The sequence below is a fragment of the Harmonia axyridis genome, chromosome 4 (genome assembly GCF_914767665.1).
Source record: "Harmonia axyridis chromosome 4, icHarAxyr1.1, whole genome shotgun sequence".
In the NCBI taxonomy this organism is placed as follows: domain Eukaryota; kingdom Metazoa; phylum Arthropoda; class Insecta; order Coleoptera; family Coccinellidae; genus Harmonia; species Harmonia axyridis.
Genome location: NC_059504.1, coordinates 2306148 through 2327397, shown reverse-complemented (window position 1 = coordinate 2327397; position 21250 = coordinate 2306148). Strand labels below are relative to the sequence as shown.

The following is a 21250-nucleotide window of genomic DNA, read 5'->3' as shown; positions in this document are numbered from 1 at the left end:
ATTCCTTCGAGATAAAACCATAAAGTAATCCAAAAAGTTGTTCAGAATTGTTTTTTCAGAAAAACTACATTTCAGTGAAAAATATGTGACAGTAGTCTAACCATTGTTTGACAGCCACGTCCGTGTCAATTAATTTTAAAGTAAACGTATCAAAAAATATTTCCCAATTTCCAAAAATCAGACTAGCTAATTCTAGTTTTAATCAAATTAATTTATGTCATAGCAATATATCTTATTCTTTAGATGATAAAACGAATGAATAATGGAAAACAACAAAACCACTGATAAAAAAATTAACTTTGAAGATTTGAGCAAAGATGAGTTGGTCAACAAATGTAAAACACTTTTTTCGATCATACAGAAAGCTAAACAGAGCAAATGTATTTTGCAGAAAGAAATAAAAGACTTGAAGTCAAAGCTAGAGATAGAAGTTAACAAAAAAGAAATTAACCCTGCATATGATGAAGTAATTCAAGACTTAACTCAACAAAAACTAAATCTTGTCTCTAATATAGACGATTTGAAGTTGAAGAACGACGCTTATATCACCAGCTTGAATCAATATAAGGAAGAAAAGAAACGATCAGAAATCGATTTAAATAATTTAGATAATGAAAATATTGCCTTGAAGAGACAAATAACAAGATTGTCCGATGACAACGAACAATTGATGAGCCATTTAGAATCTCTGGAAAAACAAATTCAACAGCTGAACCAAATTGGGCTTGACCAACAAAAAAAACTTTTGCAATTGGAAGAAAACAATATGCTTCTTAATAATTCTACTACTTCAAAGGATCAAGAAAAAATTCAGGAATTAGAAAAAATGTTAAGCATCAGTTTAGAGGAAATAAAGAAAATCAAAAGTGAAAAGGAAAATTGTAAAGATAAAGAAAATAAAGTAGATTCTGATTTACAGGATCTGAATAATAAATTCAAAGAAAAACTAAGGAATTATCATTCTAAAATCATAAAATTAGCAATAAACATAAAGGAGTTGAAAAATGATAAAGAACAAATCTTAAATCAGTTCAAAACTTATGTGGACCAAGTAAGAGACTGGAAAGATAAATTACATATAGCTTCTAACAATTTATTAAAACTTCTCAACCACCTTGAAATTGAAAATGACAATATAAAGAAGGATAATGCTCATTTGAAAGATTTAAATGAACAATTCATTAAACAACTTGAGGATCATAAAACTGATGATGAAAAAACCAAGGAATTGGAAGAAATAAAAACTTTAGAAATGAAAAACAAAACATTGATGGATGAAATTACAGCAATTAATAAAAAGTTAGAGGAACAAAGTGCCCTCGGTGACATTCAGACTGAAAACATGAATTTAAAACATGAAATTGAGCAATTAATTGCAGAAAATAGTTTGAAATCAGAAAAACTCAAAAAAGAATTAACTGATTTTGAAATGCAAGTAAACCAATTGGTGGTTGAAAAAGAAGAACTTTATAAAAATATGATTGAGGAGAGAGAACATTCCCTAGAAAATATGTCTATAAATAGTAAGAAAATAGTAGAATTGGATGGAAAATTAGAAATATACCAGAAAAACATTGAGGAATGTAATAAAGAAAAAAGTAACTTGAATGATGAAATTACAAAATTGAATCAATTATTAAGCAATCAAGAAGCAACTATTGCGGACTTGGATCAGAAAAATAAGGATCTCATGAGTGAATTAGATAAATCTTTGGCAACAGAGAAACAATTGGCAGAAAAATCAGGTGAAGAAATGTTGAAATTGGTGAGAGAAATAGATACCTTATCAAATACCATAACAAAATTGAATGAGAGAATAGAGGATTATGAACGAAAGGAAGAACAGATCAGAAGTAGAGTATTAGTTAATGCGGACATACAAACAGATAACCAATTTAGAACTGACCCGGAAATGGAAGAACAAATTGCCTTATTGAAATCTGAAAATTCACAACTTTTGGCCGAGATGAATGAAATGAACCAAGAAATGAAAGAAAGAGGCGAGAATTTGTCTAAACTAGAAGCTCATTGCAAAGAAATTAAGAAAAAATTGAAAATTTATGAAACACAAGCCAATTCAAATGTCAATAATATAACTGAAAAAGAAGAAATAATCAAAGATCTAAATGCAAGAATTTCTGTTTATGAGCAGACGATTAATAATTTGAAGAATGAAATTGAAATTTTGAAAGAAAAAGTGAATTCCAATTGTGAGAATGCAGAAATAGATATCATGTCAACATCAACAATATCAAGAGCAGAAGAAATAGAAAGGTTGAAGGATTTAGAAGGTTCTTGGGAAGAGAAATATGGGAAATTGAAGAATTTAGCTATTAAATTGAAGGCCAAACTGCGAGAACAAATAACGGAAGTGAATACTGAGAAATCTGAAAAAATGGAATTGCAGCAAAAGTTAAATAATGCATATGAAAATCTAAAAATCCTTCAATCCCAGTATGATCATATAAATGATGAAATGGATGAATTAAAAAAAAAATACCAAGAAAGTTCGAAAAGAGTAGCAGCTAATGAGGAAGTTATAAAAAAAAGAGATTTAAGAATATCCGAAATGCTAGAAGAGATAAAATCTTTTCAAGAAGGAAAAACTTCTACTGAAACATGGAAAAAACAGATTGCACTAAAAGTTCAAGCCTTACGAAAAGAATTGGAAGCAAAGGAAATAGCACTGAAGGAATGTGAAACCAAAATATCTTCCTTGAAATCAGATTTAGAAACTAAAGACCAAACACTCAAAACAGAAATAGAGAACCATAAAAAAACCAAGAATTCTTTACAACATTTCACAAATGAGAGTAAAAAACATACAGTCCTCAATCTTGAAATGCAAGATTATGAAAAAAGTGTCAAAGATCTTTCTTTGAAACTAGAGAAAAAGAATGAACAAATTGCTAGTATGAAGGAGCAAATTGATGGTCAAAAAATTGTAAACTCCACTCTTGTTGAACAAAAAAATAATTTACAAGAAAAGGTGGATTCTTATGAGACAAGTCTAGAAACAATAACTATTGAGAAAAATGCTTTTATGAAAAAATTATATGAGGTAGAAAGTATTCTACAGAATAAAGAAGAAATTATTGTTGATCTTTATCAACAACTCGAAAGTATCAGAACCCAGAATGAAGAGCTTTCTTCTACCCTTTCAAATGATATTGCTGAACGTCAGAAAATAATCAACTTGTTAAAGGAAGAGAAGGAAAATCTGTATGTACAAAGTCTGAATTTACAACAGAGCACTAGAGAACTGCAACAAAAGCTGTTACTCAGAGAAGAGGAGCTTTTAACAATAAATACAGAATTCGAAAATTATAAAATCCGTGCTCAGAGTGTTCTAAGACAGAACCAAAATAGGGATATTGGTCTCGAGGAGAAATTGAACGGAAATGTGTGTAGCTTATTGTCTCAGATAGAAGTTCTCCACTCGGAAATCAATGAATTAAAGTGAGCATAATCTAGTAATTTTCAATTTTCATATGAAACAGAATTATAGTTCTGACATCTATTTTATGGTTCATTTTTCAGGAATTCTAATACAGCCTTGGAAAGTTTGAATGAAACCCTGAAATTGGAACATGCTTCTTTAAAACAGGATAATGAAAAAGTTTCTAATGATTTTAAGGACATCAACGACCAATTAGAAAAACTACAGTCTAAATACGACGAAGCAATACTTGAACACAAAGACACCATGAGATCTTTGAAGGTAACCCTCATTAATTTTTACTTATTTCAAATATTAATTTGTGTTTAGTCTACAAATATTAAGTAATTGGCCACAACACCTCAAGTTTGTTGTTCCTTTGTTGAAAGTACTGAATAGCTGCCAGTATCATTTTCTATTGATTTGAAGGATTTTTTCATAAAGAATTTCACTAATCCTAGGTGCCTATTTCTGAGCCTTCAGGCCTATTTTTGACTTCTGAATCAAACGTCAAACTTTTCCTCTAAAATGTCAAAATATCAGGTTGACCAACACAATTTTTATCTGTTGAACTTGAATAGTTCATATAGAGAGGATGGTGTGTATAACAGTTGTGAGTAATGCTTTTTGTAATTTGACTTCTTGTTTTGATGCTTTTATGATTATTGTCTGAATACATGAGTCAAAATACACTTGAAAAAAAAATTAAAGTATAACTAGTGTAAAATTTGCAAAAATGGCAACTTAAATAGGTTCGCCAATGTTGAGTAATAAATATGGTACACAGAGAATAATTTAATTAATAAAGATAACTATCAGTTTCAATACATACATAAAATAATTGAAAAAAAACATGAATTATTGTTAAATGAAGAAAACCACGCGTTCCAGGTCCATGCAGAAACCTTGGGCCAGTGCTACAGACAACAGTTGTCAGATCAAGAAGTGAGACACAATAGGGAAATAATAGAGCTCCAAAGTAAAATAGAAAAGTCACAATCCCCTGCCGAAATACCACTGCCTTCTCTACCTGGCTTGACAAGAGAAGAGGGTGAAGGTTCTGAGAGTACAGAAAGTATTAATAATCTACCTGTGCCCTTGGAGAAACTGTTGAGTGAAGAGGATGAGCACAAGGTAAACATTCTAAAGAAGCAGATCAATCAGCAGGAGTCCAAATTAAACCATCTTACCGAACTGTTGGCCGATACTGAACAGGACTTGGCCAAACATATACAAATGAATAAGGTGCTGAAGGAGGAGATCAGAAGACAACAAAGGGCCGTTGAAAGGGAAAAGCACGCAGAAAATTTGGAGTATTTGAAAAACGTCGTTTTCAAAGTGAGTGCATTTTCAACTAATTTATTATTGTATTAAAAAAATATTATGCTTCCACTTGTAGTTGTAATTTCTGCAACACGTACTGTATATTCGAAAGATTTAAATTCATATGGGCTCTCTTAAGACACATTCTGAATGACCATACTAAATTTTATCAAAATTCTACCGGTAGAACAATATATCGGAATTCCAGGAATTTCACGTTTGTGCATGCCATGCATCCAATGGATGCGCGTTTGGGAGGATCTACAGCCCAAACTGAATGTCCATACCAAATTTCATTGAAAACGAATTAGAATTGTAGAAATTAGGGCTGTTAGAAGGATTAAGGGACACACAGACAGACATGAAACAAAAATTGTTCAGATGAAAGACTTTTCAGGTTAAGTGAATTTTATAGGCAAGATGTAGGCATGATAAAAGTAAAAGATTAATGAAAAGGGCACCATTTAATAAATAAGTTATATCATTTTATTATTGATATTATCGGAGAAGCAAATCCAACTTCTGAAATTTATTTTTCAATTTCAAGTTTGTGACTCTGCACAATGGAGATGAAAGGAGTAGATTAGTCCCAGTGCTGAACACAATTCTAAAATTGAGTCCAGAAGAAGCCAAAAAGCTTGATATGGTTGCAAAAGGCGATCCGGGTCTCAGAGCTTGGTCATCTTATTTACCAGTATGGTCTTCCTCCAATAAATCCTGAAAATAATATAGATATTAATTATTGTAAATAAATATTGTTATTTAAATGTACATACATAATAAATCTTCAATGCACTAGAAATTGCATTTCCCGCGCCAGACGAACATCTTTTAACGTCACCTGCGCTGATTTTAGGCCCATCTTCTTATTGGACGTCCCTTCATTCTCCTATTTCCCCTATTTCGCGGTTTAAAATGGCAAATAGAAGGAGCCAATTCTATTGTGCGTAATTAATTGCGATTTCCTTAATCTTTGCCGCAGTTTCATATGAAAAAAATTTTATTAATCTAGTATCTTTCCTAATATGTTGCAATTTGGTGAACCACCGGAATTAATCAATACTTTTTATTATCCCCCCCATTACTTCCCCTTCGATTTCCGCCAGACTGCCGCATACGGAGGAGCATTTCGCTTTCCCCATTCTTGGCCGTTGCATAAAGTCGGGAGGTGAGTAAAAATATTGATATTTTTTATTAGAAATTTGACGTTCATCAATGTTTTTCACTCTTTCAAATTCTTCTGTATATTCGTTTGATTCGTAATTTAGCATTTCTATGGTGAATCGTTTAATAGTTAAGTTGGCTGCTGGTACATTTCAACTTGTTTCAAAGTATTACAGTAGATTTTTCGATTGAGAGCTTATTTCTTGAAATTTTCGCGAAAACCTTGACAGGATCAGTCAAAATTCGTATTTTACTTAATTTTTGAGTGATTTTGAGGTATGTCTATTAATCTATTTCATATATTATTTTTTTTCGTGGTTTGTAATTCAAAACCCGGTATTTTTTGTGAATTAACTGAAATGCACATACATATTTGTTTTATTTACAAGTCAAGGGTGAAGAATCACTGCAGTTAATGCGACAATAGTTTACATCTTATATTTCGCAAATTATGAAATCATACTGGTCATAATTTGGAATTTTATCAATAATCTTATCTTACCGGAAATCTTTAAAAATATTTGATATTGCATCACAATATGGCGGCATATGTCAAATTGAATTATGCACGTCTTGATAAAAAACCGTCTTCTGGAATTTATTGCCTTTGCGTACCTTATGAGCACTCATTGGAAAAATCAATATTTCCAGAATATGTTCACGTTGAGGAGGATCTCAATAGATTCATTTTCTAATGCTAATGACAATACATGGTATTTTGTTATATTTCCAGGTTTTTTGAAAGTTAAATATGGGTAAAGAGAAGGTTCATATCAACATTGTTGTCATAGGACATGTAGATTCTGGAAAGTCAACATCAACAGGTCACTTGATTTACAAATGTGGTGGTATAGACAAGCGTACCATCGAAAAGTTCGAAAAAGAGGCCCAAGAGATGGGTAAAGGTTCATTCAAATATGCCTGGGTTTTGGACAAGTTGAAGGCTGAACGTGAACGAGGTATCACTATCGACATTGCCCTATGGAAATTCGAGACTGCCAAATACTATGTTACTATTATTGACGCCCCTGGCCACAGAGACTTCATCAAGAACATGATAACTGGAACTTCGCAGGCAGATTGTGCTGTTCTCATTGTAGCTGCTGGAACCGGTGAATTCGAAGCTGGAATTTCGAAAAATGGCCAAACAAGGGAGCACGCATTACTTGCTTTCACTCTAGGTGTCAAACAACTCATCGTTGGTGTCAATAAAATGGATTCCACCGAACCCCCTTATTCAGAAGGCAGATTTGAAGAAATCAAGAAGGAAGTGTCATCTTACATTAAAAAGATTGGTTACAACCCGGCTGCAGTTGCTTTTGTACCGATTTCAGGCTGGAACGGAGATAACATGTTGGAACCCTCCGACAAGATGCCATGGTTCAAGGGGTGGTCTATTGAGAGGAAAGAGGGCAAAGCAGAAGGAAAGACTTTGATTGAAGCTCTGGATGCTATCTTACCACCTTCCCGTCCAACAGAAAAGGCACTTCGTCTTCCATTACAGGTAAAATTAATAGAGATTTCTTCGATTAGTAACTTAAAGTTTTTTATTATTTGGATGGTATTTGTTTCTGATAATTGTTTTCATTTACATTGTAACATAGAAACAGAAGTTGATTGCAATCTTTATCGTTATATGATTTTATGGAAGTTGATGAGACTCTTTTTGAACATTCAACATATATTGAAGACCAAAAAATTTTTTCTTAATATCATTTTATATTTTTGATAAGTTGGAAGATTTTGAGTTTCAATATTTCAAAATTCTAGATCAAAATCATTTCTATCCGGCCAGCTGTCATGTACATGATAATTGTTGAACCAAATGTGATAAAGATTTTAAATTGTCAGGTTTCAAATATCTCGGTTAAGTTAGTCAGATGAAAATTTATCAAAAATTTCGTTAGGATCTTATCATTATTGGGAGCTTAAAATAAAATTTGTGAAATTTCAATATCACAGGTTTCACTGAAATTTTGTGGCTAATGAAAAATGAGTTGTCTTCAAGTTCAGCTATGTAGACAGATGGAAAAAAAATTGTTACAAAGGGTCTAAAGAAATGCCAACCTGTTTTTCTCATTTTTTTAATGTTATATCTTGATGGAACGTTTCCTGAGATACTTTCCTTTTATTTTGAACATCTTCAAATAACTTTGACCCAAAGATGGTCATAACTAATTCAACCAAACTTTCAGGACGTCTACAAAATCGGCGGCATCGGAACTGTACCAGTAGGAAGAGTAGAAACCGGAATCCTAAAACCGGGCATGGTAGTGACTTTCGCCCCCGTAGGACTGACTACTGAGGTAAAATCAGTCGAGATGCATCACGAGGCCCTGCAAGAGGCCGTACCAGGCGACAACGTTGGCTTCAACGTGAAAAACGTATCCGTCAAAGAGTTACGCAGAGGCTACGTGGCTGGCGATTCCAAAAACAGCCCACCCAGAGGGGCTGCCGACTTTACCGCCCAGGTTATCGTGCTGAACCACCCGGGCGAGATTGCCAACGGTTACACGCCCGTTTTAGATTGCCACACCGCCCACATTGCCTGCAAATTCGCCGAGATCAAAGAGAAATGTGACCGCCGTACCGGCAAGACAACAGAGGTTAACCCGAAGGCTGTCAAATCTGGCGACGCCGCAATCATCAACTTGGTCCCGTCCAAGCCGATGTGCGTCGAATCCTTCCAGGAGTTCCCGCCCCTTGGGCGTTTCGCCGTGCGGGACATGAGGCAGACCGTTGCGGTGGGCGTGATCAAATCGGTCAATTTCAAGGACACGGCGGGCAAGGTTACAAAAGCCGCCGAGAAGGCGCAGAAAAAGAAATAACTAGGCATAGCCGCGTCTATTGTCGGCACCAATAAAGGCCCCAAGAACGTCTTCATCGATCGTTATTATTTGCCGTTTTCTAGATGGCTTCAACAGGATTACTTTCATCGGAAGGAGTTCAGGAGGAAAAACGCATTGTTATTGTCTATTGTTCCAAGTTAAATTTTATTATATCCGTTTTTATTATTTATTATTGCTGTGTTGTTTCCTTTTTCCTGTTTTCGAGGATTGAAGAAGAGGCATTCTAGTAGGTTAAGTTGTTTGAATTTTTGTTATTCACTTTGATGATGATAGACTTGAATCTAGTTGCTATGTATTATGACTTCTTGAGTAAACGATAAAGAAGTCCTGGATTGATTTTATTCCTTTCCTTTCATTCAAATTGCAATTTATTTGTGAAGAGATCAGTTTTGTTTTGACTATATCTACAGGGTGTTACTAAATTGAAGGTACAAACGGAAATGACAGATTCTTCTAATCATTTTAAGAAAAAAAGTCCTATAAATAAGGGACCGCAAACGCTTTGTTTTCGAGATGCAGATTAAGTTTGATTTTTTTTTTCTCTAGCACAATTTGGCATAGATATTCCAATTCAAAGTTTTCATCATGTGATATGCTAATTTTGAATGCATATCTACAGGCTGACATTTTTTCTGGTACAGTGCCCGTTTCTTCTTACTTTTTTTTGGTGAAGCAAGAAAAATGTGAAAAGAAGATCTGGTCCAGTACTAAACCTTTTGATTTCTTGTAGTTTTGTCGTATCTGCTACCCATTTCATAAAAAATGAACAATTCTCTAGTGATCTTCTGGAAAAAAATAATTATTATAAAGATTCAGTAATGAATTAATTAATTATAAGTTCTGGTACTTATTCACCTTATCTACAGCGAAAATAAAGATTCGATCAACTGGTATAATCATCACAAGAAAGTAGAACAAAAATCAACCTGTATCTCCAAGACAAAACGTTTGCGGGCACATGTTTATAGTACTTTTTTTCTTAAAATTACCCGATGAATCTCTCATTTTCCTTTGTACCTCCAGTTAAGGAACACTCTGTATAATAAAGCGATATTTCTGAACATTTCATTAATTCATAAAAAAAACTAGTGTGGTCAATAAAAAAAGTGAAACAGTGAGAAACTACATTCTTTATGTTCGTCTGTCTGTACATACTAATTTCCAAAACTAATAGACATGTTTCATTACTATTTCTTCAATGACTAATTTATTCGCACAATTGGATGGAAATATATTCCTTAAAATAATCTCCTGGATGAATCGGGTGAAATTATAATTATATCGGTAGCTTCCACATTAATGAGTAATGATGAATCACTTCAGATTATTAGCAATATACGCAATGCCTTTTGATAACACTATAATAGTCATTAGGGTATTTCTCTTTCCAGGTCAGGAAATTTCCCAATTAATTATTGTCTACTCTAAATCGATGAATACTTGCATAAGAAAAAATATGAAAATAAATGTCGAATGTTCCTCTATAACCTAACCCAACTTTTCAAAGCCATAAAATTTCTAATCAAATTTACTAAAATCTTCTAAAATCGAAGAGAAATGAATATTTACACTTCTATAGCCACCAACTGTACTAAAATATTCAATACAAATGCAAACCCTATAGTAAGTTCTCTAAAGTACAACAATTTTTTTAACTAAAAATCTATCAAAATTGCAGTTTCAACAAGTAAGAAACAAATGGGTTAATAGATGGATGATAAGAGATGTTAAAAGGAGAAAGACGGTTACTGAATATGCTCCTATGAGGCTACGAGTGAATGCTTTAAGAAAAAATAATATACTGCCTCCAGAAATAAGAGAGTTAGCCGATGCTGAAATACAGGCATTTCCAAGAGACTCAGCTCTACTACATTTGACAAATAGATGTGTTGTAACATCTAGACCTAGAGGCAATGTGATGAGATGGAGATTGAGTAGAATTGTTTTTCGTCATTTAGCAGATTATAATAAGTTATCTGGTATTCAAAGGGCAATGTGGTAGTTCAAAAATAAGCTAATAGAATATTATATTTATTGAATGCAATATTATTTATTTACCCGTAATGTAAAAAAAAGATTGTTAAGTGTATACAATCCAAGCAAGGGCGTAGATCTTTTATTATCTTGGGAAGGTTCTTGAAAAAAGATTTTTTGATGACAATTAATTTTTGAGATACAGGGTGTTTCTTGTAGTCCTACTTTTTGTGATGCTTATAACAGTTCATTGAATCTTTATTCATTTTCTCTACAGATAGGGTAAATAAGTACCAAAACTTATAATTAATTTTATTCATCACATCTTACTGCATCTTAAAATAATTTGAATTTTCCTGAGGATAACCGAAGAACTGTTTGACAAGAACAATTTACAATTTTCTAAACTGCCAGTAGTTCACCAGAAAAAATATCACCATGTAGATTTGCATTGAAAATAAGCATATCACATGATGAAAACTTCAAATTGGAACGTCTATGCCAAATTTAAGTTGAATATCTTGTGAATACTTTGAGAAAAAAACTTGGTCTGTCATTTTCATTTGTACCTACAATTCAGGAGTACCCTGTATAGTCAATTCAAAACTTATGTTTTAACAAAAAAATTGTTAAACATAGCATAGACAATTTTTCGATACAAATATCTCAGGTCATTTCTTTGATAACTGCAGTAAACTGTTTCGGGGACACCGAAAAGGAAAACGATAAACCTCTGACATAGATGTGCTCGTACTGCAATAAAAGTCTTAAAAGTGATAATTAACTATCAACACTTAAAAGGGTCAGATTTTTTTGCAGCCGTGTAAATATTAAAGAAAATTAAAATTTTCGTTTTCGAGAGAGAATTTTGAAAATCTTGAAGAGTAAATAAATAAACATTTCTCAGAGGATGTTTTTTGTAGCTCTCCCGACAAAACTGCTCTAGGCATTAAGTATTGCAATATCTTCACTTATCAATTCAGAAATAATAAATTTATCACTTGAAAGGAACTTATTATTTCCATAGTAATTGGCCACAAAAGCCTTCAGTAATTTAAGGGTGTAATGAAAAGAGAAAAAACTTTTAATGTTTTTTATTAAAAATTAAAAATATTTTAGTCGAAGAGACCAAGACCCATATCATCATCAGATTCTTCAGGTTCTTCTTCCTTCTTTTTCTCTTCTTTAGCTGGGGCTGCTTCAGCGGCAGCAGCAGGAGCTGCAGCAGCTGCTCCACCAGCAGGGGCAGTACCTACACCAGATCCCAATCTTGTTACCAAATCTTTGATGGATACACCTTCCAAAGCCTTAGCGAAAAGTCCAGGCCAGTAAGGTTCTACCTCAACATTGGCAGCCTTAAGGATGGTTTGGATCTTCTCCCCCTGAAAATTCAGATATTTAATTATTGCATTACAGAATTCACAAATCTTCAACAGAGTAGAAGTAAAATCGTCTGAAATGATATACAAAAATTGTTTTGTTGGAGACAATGAAAGTGAATCAAATCTAGAGTTATCAAGTTTACCTAGTAAATAATTATAAGAGAGAACAACAAAGAATTGAGTTGAAATAGAGTGAAGATTGTTATTGAATTGATTGAAAAATTAATTCTTTGGGCCTTGGTTCTTTGAACCAGTACCTTACAGATGAGCAATCTTCAATTAATCAATAGAAAAAAGGTGCAGTTTTCAATTATTCAAACAATATATAATTGAATATATCTGTTCAAAAGATCGAATATGCAAGACAACCGAATCTTACCCAAGCAAATAATCAGAATCAGATATAAATTGAATGACTACTAATTCTTTATTTAAATATTGGACATTTATTTTGAAAAATATCGGATTTTAAAGTTGAAAAATACAAGTTTTCGGCACAATTTTCATGAGATGAAATTGAGCCTGAGTCAACAGAAATATCATGCTTGAAAAAATCGCATTAAAATTCCATTACAAAGAAAATATGATATGGCAATTGAGAAAGAGTGATTGGAAACAATTTTAAGGATTATAGTATCAAAAGATGCATAAAATAACATGTGATAAAATTAACCTAAATAATTACTGCTAAGGTAAATGAATAAAAAACTTACAGTAATGGCGATATCATCATCAGCCAAGATGAGGGCAGCGTAGACACAGGCTAATTCAGCTTGGTTCGACATTTTGGTATTTTAAATATAAAAATACTAGTATTAGGGCAAGTTGTCTTAAGACCTTAGCTACAGATGTAGAACAAGCACTAAAATGGAATTAGAAGGAAAGAACGAGCTTAGGTTAAGCTTTGCCAACCATAGTTTTGCTTGTCAATGAACGAACCATCAAACTTAAGTTTTTTTTATTTTGATGAACTTAAAAAATGATCTAGTAACAATACACAACATAAAAATTTTCATTTTATTGAGAAGAAAGATAAACCAGGAAAAACCTAAATATTATTAAAATTTCCAATGAGATTAGATCAAAAAATAATAAATGGAACGTATATAATTTTTACTTAAATTTCTATGGTACTCAATCCAAACATAAATAACCTTATCCCTGTAGTTTTTTAATTAATTGAAATTATCTATTATGCTAATAAATATTTCATAATAATAATTTATAATGATAAATAAGCTGCCTCGATTCAAGAAGAAACAATAGACTATATATTCAGTACCAGTTCTGTTAAGAAATGACAATCAGTACAAAACAATTATAAGTGCCGTAAATATAATATAACAAAACAAAATGGGACGTAAGTGTTCAGTACAAGGATGTTTATCTGATTCTAATAGAGTAGAAGATATAGGAGTTACTTTTCATAAAGTTCCCATGCAGCCAGATGTTCGTAGTAAATGGCTTGAACTTTGTCGAATTCCTGATGAAAAGAAAACAATTAAAGTTATTTACGTCTGTTCAAGACATTTTCTGAGGGCAGACTTCTGTAATTTCAAAGGCAAGAAATATATGCTGAAACAAGCAGTATTCCCCAGTGTTTTTCCTTGGGATAAGTCGAAATTAGAGGCTATCAAATCAGAGAAGCAACAAATCAAGGCTCAAACTGCTTCTAATACACTGTCAGAAATTGAGAAATTAGTTGTTGAGAAACCTGAAACTGTGTCAACAACTTCTACTAATAGTGTCAATCTTGAATCAATTTTACAAAATGAAATCAAAGAAGGAGCTTCTAGTATCGATCACATTGATTTTTCCATTGATAATCGTATTAATGCTCTTGATTTCAATAACAAGTGGCGTCCTGCTAAAATTAAGGAAGTTGATGAAGAAGAAAATGAAGTTTTGATTCATTTTGAAACTAATGGTAGTTTTGAAAATAATGGTAATGAATATGATGAATGGGTGTGTATGGATAGTCCCAGATTGAAACCTTTCAATTCCCAAACATCAGAGGGCAATTCATCTTCATTGGAAAATCTTACTGACAAAATCAGTTCTACAGAAGATATGGTGAAAGATTCAATAAAAGAAAAAAACATTGTGAAATATGATGTTGGTGAACGTTGCCTTGCATTTTGGAGTGATAAAAAGAAGTTAACAGCCACTGTAACTAAAGTAATGGAAGATGGTTTGTTAAGATTTAATATTCTAAATAATTTTGTATTAAATTTCAGTATATTTTCAGATAACTACGAAGTAATATTCAATGATGGTTATGTGAAATGTTTGAAATGGAATCGTATGCTCAAAATTACCCAACATTTTCAGTCTTCACCTCTTTTCGATCCCATACAAAGTACAAAACAAGAAAGAAGGGATAAAAAGCGTAAAATCAATGTTGCCGAACTTTTTGGGATTGGAAAAAGGCAAAGAACTGAAAATAGTCCTAGTTCTCCCAAAGTTAAGGCAACTAATATTCAAGTTGCAGAATCTATTCCAAAAAATGTGGATGACGTTGGAAATTGGGAGAAGTGAGTTATTTTGACTTTGATGTTAATTGTTATATACATACTTGTCAGGTTTTTTTTTGATTAAGTCTTTTTTATATAATATATACTGATTTTTTTTTGTATCAGTGAACAGGCTCAATTAGAAAGAGTGAAGGAAGAGTCTTTGGACGAGGATGCAAAATGGTTCCCAAGGTAAATTGAAAAATATGTATTTCCAACTTCGAATTCTCCATTAGTTACTTTGAATATCTGAATATTTACTAGTTTTTCCCAAAGTACAAAGCTAATTTTTCAGATGGGTAGAGGGGCATCCTGTAGGAGTAGAGTCTCAATTGGAGTTTCAAGATGGGACAAAGAAGTCAGTGATAGTTCCTGATCCCCGTTTACCCGAAGGTTGGGCTAAACATTTGTTTAAACGATCTGGTAAATGGGACACTATTATAGTAAGGTAATTATTCACCATCAATATAAGGTATAGGTATTTACGATTTGTTTTTTTTTTCAAGTCCCGACGGCAAGAAATTGAGATCGAAAACTGACATTAAGAATCACCTTGAAGCTACCAAGTTGATGCCATACGACGAAAAATACTTCGACTTCAGAATCTGCCCGCAAAGACGACAAAAAAAACCTGCTGGGCAAGTTCTCGAATCGAAAAAAAATACAGAAGTGAAGAAAGTTACCGTTAAGCCACCAGAAATTGAACCGATACCAGAACCAGAACTATCCCAAGAGGAAGATGGTAATCATTTTGAATTTATAATTTCATGACTTCATACTAAAATAATACATTTTTTGTGGAGTCATTATCGTCATTTAGAATGTATCGTTCATTTACGCATGAATTTATTTTCAGTTAATCTTTTGAAAATCCCCCTAGTGGATGATGCTTACAAGTGCCCCATTGAAGGATGTGACAAAACATTCCGAAAAGAAAATTTGGCTCAGATGCATGTCAAACATTATCATCCAGAGTACAGCAAATTTTTAGATACCACCCCTAATGTTGCCGATTTAGCTTACGCCAGAACAGTGGGAGATTCCCTCGATAAGTCCCCAATTCCATCAAAGTCGGCAAGATTCAAACATGCGGTCCCCAAAATTAACCAGCCGAATTCCCCTTCGGTGGAGAGACCCGAAGCAATTCCTCCGGCAGCTCAAGCCCCTCCGAAAAACAAAGATTCCGAAATTATAAAACTTCTGAACTCTAAACCGTACGATTTGAAAAACGAAGGCGAGCCATTACCCCCCGGCCTACCTCTCAATATGTACCCCGATATAAAATTGAAAGACTTGTTGAGCAAATCTGAAGGTGTACCGAAAACGGAAGATACGAAACTTTTGACTACCACCACCAAAACACCAGCTGGCATCAAAACGTTGCTTCCCGTGAGAAAACCCGAAGTTAAAAACGAGGAAGAACCCGAGGCAACTCCAAAGATTAAAACAAAGTTGGGAGGAAAACGGAAGAAGATTCCTAGCGAACAATCCGACGCTCCTAAACCTAAAGAATTTAAGGAGGAAGTACCAACGCCCCCCTTACCGATTCAAGTCGAACCACCAAAACCTCCAGCGACCAGCAACGTGATCATGGAGGGGGGAGAAATGATAAAGATAGTGAGGATGAAACAGGAAGAAATAATCAATTGTACCTGCACGTTTCCGGAAGAAGACGGTCTGATGATACAGTGCGAGTTGTGCCTCTGTTGGCAGCATGCGTACTGCAACAACATCCAGAAAGAGAGCGAGGTACCGGAAAAATACATATGTTTCATATGCCAGCACCCGTTGAGGCAGAGGAGTTCCAGGAAGTTCTACCACGACCAAGACTGGCTGAAGCAGGGCGTTCTACCGGTAGGTTCCTACCACAGCAAGGATGAGGAGCTGTTACAAAAACGGTTCGAGAAGTTGAAGAAGTCGCATGATATATCCGGAGGTCTGGTGGAACTGCAGGAGTTCGTGAATACTCTCAAAGTGAAGCAGAAGATTGCCGAGTAAGTGTTGGAACAGAAACGTGAAAGGTTAAGTCTCGAGTTAATCTATGGTACAATTTTTTTACACCGCTCAAAATACTTTCATTTCCTCTATTATTCTGAAAATTTTAACATAAATCTCCGTTGGAAGGCTATTTTACCATATATTCAACTACTCTCAAATTATTAAATAACATTTGTTGAGCACATACATAGGAAAGTTTTCAAAATTCGTATAAATATATTTCAAAAAACTAGCAATCAAGAAAGTTAAACTCAAAAACGTAATTTCAAAACAGCTCGATGATTTGATTTAAAAACTTTCCAATTTTTACGTGTTTAATTTCTTCAATTATATTTCTATAATTCTGCGGCAAATCATTTCATTCTGCCATACCTTTTAGAACAAAATCTTGAAGAATATCTCAGTTTCACACAGATTTCATGGTTATATTTCATTTTTATATGTTGGTACTCGCAACTCTCCTCTCTTCTATTATCTGTCAAATTTGTGATACAGAAAGAAATTCTACCAACCAACATTTTTAAATGTAAAAATCACTAAACCATATTTATGAAAATGTTCCATTAATTTCAATAAGAATACAGTGGATTAGAGAAAATAATAATAAAACGAATTATTCAGGAATTTGGACCTTTAATGTGGTTGTTAAATTATTTCAAATCTTCGCCAACGTTTCGGATACAATTTTGATCCTTTATCAAGGCTCGAATTTTCTTCAATCTAACATATAAAATTTTGGAAATTCATTATTCATTAATTTTAAAAAACTCAATACCATTATAGTGAAAAATTTTTTCTCTTTCTTTTAGAAATACGTGATAAGAAAGAAAGAGAAAAAATTTTTCACTGTAATGTTATTGAGTTTTTTAAAATTAATGATAAAATTTCCAAAATTTTATATGTTAGATTGAAGAAAATTCGAGCCTTGATAAAGGATCAAAATTGTATCCGAAACGTTGGCGAAGATTTGAAATAATTTAGCAACCATATTAAAGGTCCAAATTCCTGAATAATTAGTTTTATTATCGATAACATGAACGAAAATCCTGATACAGAGAGAAAATAATGTATAATACTTGTACAGAAGGCTCATTCTAACATTTGTATGCTCGTTTATTCATTTTGAACTTGTGGAAGAATATCAATGCCTTCTGCACTTGTTTTATAAATAACTATTCTTTTATTGCAGGGCTAAGAATCACCCCAAGCTATATTTGTGGTCAAAACCATGGGAAAAATTACCATTGCCAGAAAAAATGGAGGAGACCCAAGATGATTTGATGAAAGAAGAGATAGATTCAGCTGACAAATTAGAAAATGAGGAAGAGAAGCAGCTGAATAGAGATTTGAAAAATATGATCGAAAGTAATCAGCCGCAAGTACCAATGATTCCACAACCGGAGGCAGCTATTGAAACAGCTGATTGCAAATTGAATTTGCTAGATCATGTTCTGCATTCTCAAAATCTTGTAATTGAGCGTTTGGACGATTTTGAGAAGAAATTGGACAGTTTGGAAGAGAATTTAACACAATTGGAGAGAGATAATGATTACCCTCGTACTAGACAAACTTTGCAGATGGTGATGAGAGATTTGAATAAGTTAGAGGAGCTTAGTCAGAATACAAGCATTTGATATTCTTGTTGATACATAATATGTATATTACATTTATTTTTAATACATATGTATAATTTTGTTGATAGATTAAAGATTGTTCTTTCAAATATTTTTTTTTTGTTTGTCCAGGAGAATAGCAGGTTATTATTCTCAAACGCCTGCAGTTTTCGAATTTTGAGTAATGTTTAAGAGATTTGAAATTTTCAGAGTACGAATATCTTGATCATCTCATTTGGTAAGATTCGTCCATTATTTCCCCAAGTTATACCCTTATGAAATTTTGATTTCTCAATAATAAGTTACAACTCAATGAAATTAATATTTTCGCGAAATTTCATGAGAGATTAAGTATTTCACTGAAATTTTGTGTATACTTATAAAGATCAATAAAATGGGTAATTCAAAAACTCAGCTGTGTAGTTTCTACATGGGAAAAATTATGTTTCTATTTTACCCTTCAAAATCCTGATGATTTATTTATTACCTCTTTTCATGAAGCATAATTTTGAAAATGTTATTTTAGATTTTTATGATAATTTTCGTAATTTATTTTCAAATTAAAAAAGTGATATGCAGATGTGTCCAAATGAATGGAAAGTTTTTAAGGGGTCAATCTTTGTTGAAAATTGAAATGAGTGTCTCATGTGAACAGAGCTCCTTATTCTTTTCTTAAAAGTAATAAGTTCCCAGGAATGAGACAAAAAATTTTTCTTGAAATTAGAGTTGAACGAAGAGCATTTTGTGTTTTGCCAATGAAGTTATACAAACAAAATTCGACAGCCATCTAATAATCTTTTTTTTCTTCATTATTAAATTATTGATTAAATAATTGATTACTGAAGACCTGAATTCTTTCCAATCAATCTTATCTTTGTTATCCAATATCCCAAACAAAAAATTACCAAAAACAGAAACCTAATTTGTGCTTTAGTCCTTTCTATGTTCGCAAAATAAATTTTGTAAATAGAGAAATGTTTTGTCTATTTTTTAACCATTTTCTATTAGACATTCAGTAATTCAGTGAATCATGAGTTTGTAAAATGATTTGAATAATATAATCAAAATTAACCCCACAATTTTACAATATAATGATAATAATAATAATTATTGCAACTTTTCATGATTGGTTTTCAGTTATGAAAAATTGAGAAATAGTATGTTTTTCTGCTTGTTATCTATCATTTATTCATCATTGAATGGAAAAATCAATATAATATAATTATTACCCAATATGTGAAGGCCATTTAACATTTCTGTGCACGATGTCTGAAAAGACACTTGACGTTTGCATCGATGGTCTAGGTCGTGTAATCGAACTTACGAACGGGGCTTGTGATCCTTTTAGGAATAAAGTGTTGCAAAGATGACGGGTTTCAGCAACAAGGTATTTTATAATTTTTTTGTTTAACCTGAAATTCATTTCACAATCGTTTTGAATCGGTTCTAATATAATGGTTTGCACGTAAGCCATTTATTAAAAGCTTTTTGTTGTTTTAAATTCACATATTTTTTTTAACCTATAGTTTCTCACACGTGTTCTTCTAATGATGCCTATTTTTTTCTAGCCGCTCATCGTTGATGGAAAAGGCCATCTTCTTGGCCGATTAGCTGCAATTGTAGCTAAACAACTTTTGGATGGAGACAAAATCGTTGTTGTCAGGTGTGAACAGCTCAACATTTCCGGAAAGTTCGAAAGGTATATAAACATTATGTGAAAATTGTTAAATCCTTTTATGATCATTTGTATTGGTGTTGCTCACGCTATATCTCTTTACAGGACCAAGTTGAAATACCTTTCATTTCTCCGTAAAAGATGTAATGTAAACCCAGCTCGTGGTCCCTTCCACTTCAGGGCCCCATCCAGAATTTTCTGGAAGACAGTTAGAGGTTTGTTCATGTCAATTCTTCTATTTTATTATTTCAATTTATATATTTCAATGATTATAAATATTTTTACCTACATTATTTGAGTGCTAATGATAAAAACTTTAAATGAGACTGCTTAAATATTCAAAAATATTACTGTGATTTCTTCATACTACTATTTAAACGTTTCATCTTACAGGAATGGTACCTCACAAAACAGAGCGTGGAAAGCAAGCCCTCAGGAGGTTGAAGGCTTATGAAGGTATTCCTCCACCATATGACAGGAGGAAGCGTGTGGTTGTACCTGGAGCTCTTAGAGTTATGTGCCTCAAACCAGGCAGGAAGGTTAGTGAACAACTGTTTTATATTATACTTCACTTAAAATTTTTCCTTCACATGATTAAAAAAGCTTTACCTACATTATTTGAAAGATAATGATGACAAACATTAAATGATCTTATCCAAACTTTTTTTTGCAATGATACTGCAGTAGGGCCGAAGGTATTGAATCAATTTTTTTTTTCAGTTCTGCCATGTAGGACGTCTGTCCAATGAAGTTGGCTGGAAGTACCAACCAGTCGTAAGGACTCTTGAGAACAAACGTAAGGTTAGAGACGTTCTGTCTATCCGCAAGAGGGACAAATTGAAGAAACTGACGAAACTGGCTGGTGAAAAAGTGGCTAAACAAGTAGCACCCTTCACTGCTGTGATCAATAAGTCAGGATATAACTGAGTTTTAAGTTAATAAATTTTTAAAAACAAAGTACTTGGTTTTTTAATTCCTGTTTGTTATTAACTTGGGATGTTTTAATTCCTTGAATAGTTATATGAACTAATTATCTATTCAGGTAATAATGAAAAAAAATAAATAGAACATTTATTATATAACAAAAAACCATTTGCCTGTAGAATTTTCACATGTGGTATTAAAATTTGAATTATAGAATTTCATTCCATAAGAAAAAAACTTTTTTTTCAATAATATTGTAATTATGTGAAGTCCCTAATATAGAGGGTGTTACTAAATAAGTGCAACAATATTTCAAGTAAACCAAAGCATTATAGCCTTTCCATAAAAGGGTGTTTCTTAAATAAGAATTTTTCATTTCTTGAAAATGTGGAAGAG

At 32.8% G+C, this 21250-nt stretch overlaps 6 protein-coding genes and 1 long non-coding RNA gene across 8 annotated transcripts; 5 read left to right on the top strand and 2 right to left on the bottom strand.

Moving 5' to 3' along the window:
* The first annotated feature begins 95 nt into the window (after window positions 1–95).
* Window positions 96–5564, top strand: LOC123677744 (GRIP and coiled-coil domain-containing protein 2-like). Its single transcript, XM_045614437.1, has 4 exons — window positions 96–3459; window positions 3541–3721; window positions 4331–4777; window positions 5310–5564. The coding sequence occupies exons 1-4, from the start codon at window positions 263–265 to the stop codon at window positions 5481–5483; spliced, it is 3999 nt and encodes a 1332-aa protein (XP_045470393.1). The 5' UTR covers window positions 96–262; the 3' UTR covers window positions 5484–5564.
* On the bottom strand, window positions 5212–5683 carry LOC123677748. The gene is made up of 2 exons (XR_006747133.1): window positions 5539–5683; window positions 5212–5479 (listed from the first exon to the last, which is right to left on the bottom strand). It is a non-coding gene; the product is annotated as an uncharacterized LOC123677748 (long non-coding RNA).
* Window positions 5684–5795: 112 nt separating this feature from the next.
* On the top strand, window positions 5796–9101 carry LOC123677747 (elongation factor 1-alpha 2). 2 transcript variants are annotated; one of them, XM_045614441.1, is made up of 3 exons: window positions 5796–5930; window positions 6660–7430; window positions 8122–9101. In XM_045614441.1, the coding sequence occupies exons 2-3, from the start codon at window positions 6678–6680 to the stop codon at window positions 8752–8754; spliced, it is 1386 nt and encodes a 461-aa protein (XP_045470397.1). In that variant the 5' UTR covers window positions 5796–5930; window positions 6660–6677; the 3' UTR covers window positions 8755–9101. The 2 variants fall into 2 exon arrangements, with proteins under 2 accessions (XP_045470397.1, XP_045470396.1); XM_045614440.1 differs by lacking the exon at window positions 5796–5930 and adding an exon at window positions 6067–6202.
* Window positions 9102–10231: 1130 nt separating this feature from the next.
* On the top strand, window positions 10232–10809 carry LOC123677743 (28S ribosomal protein S14, mitochondrial). Its single transcript, XM_045614435.1, has 2 exons — window positions 10232–10398; window positions 10454–10809. The coding sequence occupies exons 1-2, from the start codon at window positions 10333–10335 to the stop codon at window positions 10775–10777; spliced, it is 390 nt and encodes a 129-aa protein (XP_045470391.1). The 5' UTR covers window positions 10232–10332; the 3' UTR covers window positions 10778–10809.
* Window positions 10810–11828: 1019 nt separating this feature from the next.
* Window positions 11829–13053, bottom strand: LOC123677742 (60S acidic ribosomal protein P1). Its single transcript, XM_045614434.1, has 2 exons — window positions 12845–13053; window positions 11829–12131 (listed from the first exon to the last, which is right to left on the bottom strand). Exons 1-2 carry the CDS (start codon window positions 12914–12916, stop codon window positions 11865–11867), a joined length of 339 nt encoding a protein of 112 aa, XP_045470390.1. The 5' UTR covers window positions 12917–13053; the 3' UTR covers window positions 11829–11864.
* A 205-nt stretch (window positions 13054–13258) lies between these two features.
* On the top strand, window positions 13259–18367 carry LOC123677741 (PHD finger protein 20). Its single transcript, XM_045614433.1, has 7 exons — window positions 13259–14322; window positions 14380–14665; window positions 14771–14836; window positions 14940–15092; window positions 15151–15386; window positions 15501–16638; window positions 17832–18367. The coding sequence occupies exons 1-7, from the start codon at window positions 13485–13487 to the stop codon at window positions 18274–18276; spliced, it is 3162 nt and encodes a 1053-aa protein (XP_045470389.1). The 5' UTR covers window positions 13259–13484; the 3' UTR covers window positions 18277–18367.
* A 1133-nt stretch (window positions 18368–19500) lies between these two features.
* Window positions 19501–20887, top strand: LOC123677739 (60S ribosomal protein L13a). The gene is made up of 5 exons (XM_045614432.1): window positions 19501–19642; window positions 19824–19954; window positions 20036–20145; window positions 20324–20469; window positions 20651–20887. The coding sequence occupies exons 1-5, from the start codon at window positions 19622–19624 to the stop codon at window positions 20855–20857; spliced, it is 615 nt and encodes a 204-aa protein (XP_045470388.1). The 5' UTR covers window positions 19501–19621; the 3' UTR covers window positions 20858–20887.
* The last annotated feature ends 363 nt before the right edge of the window (window positions 20888–21250 follow it).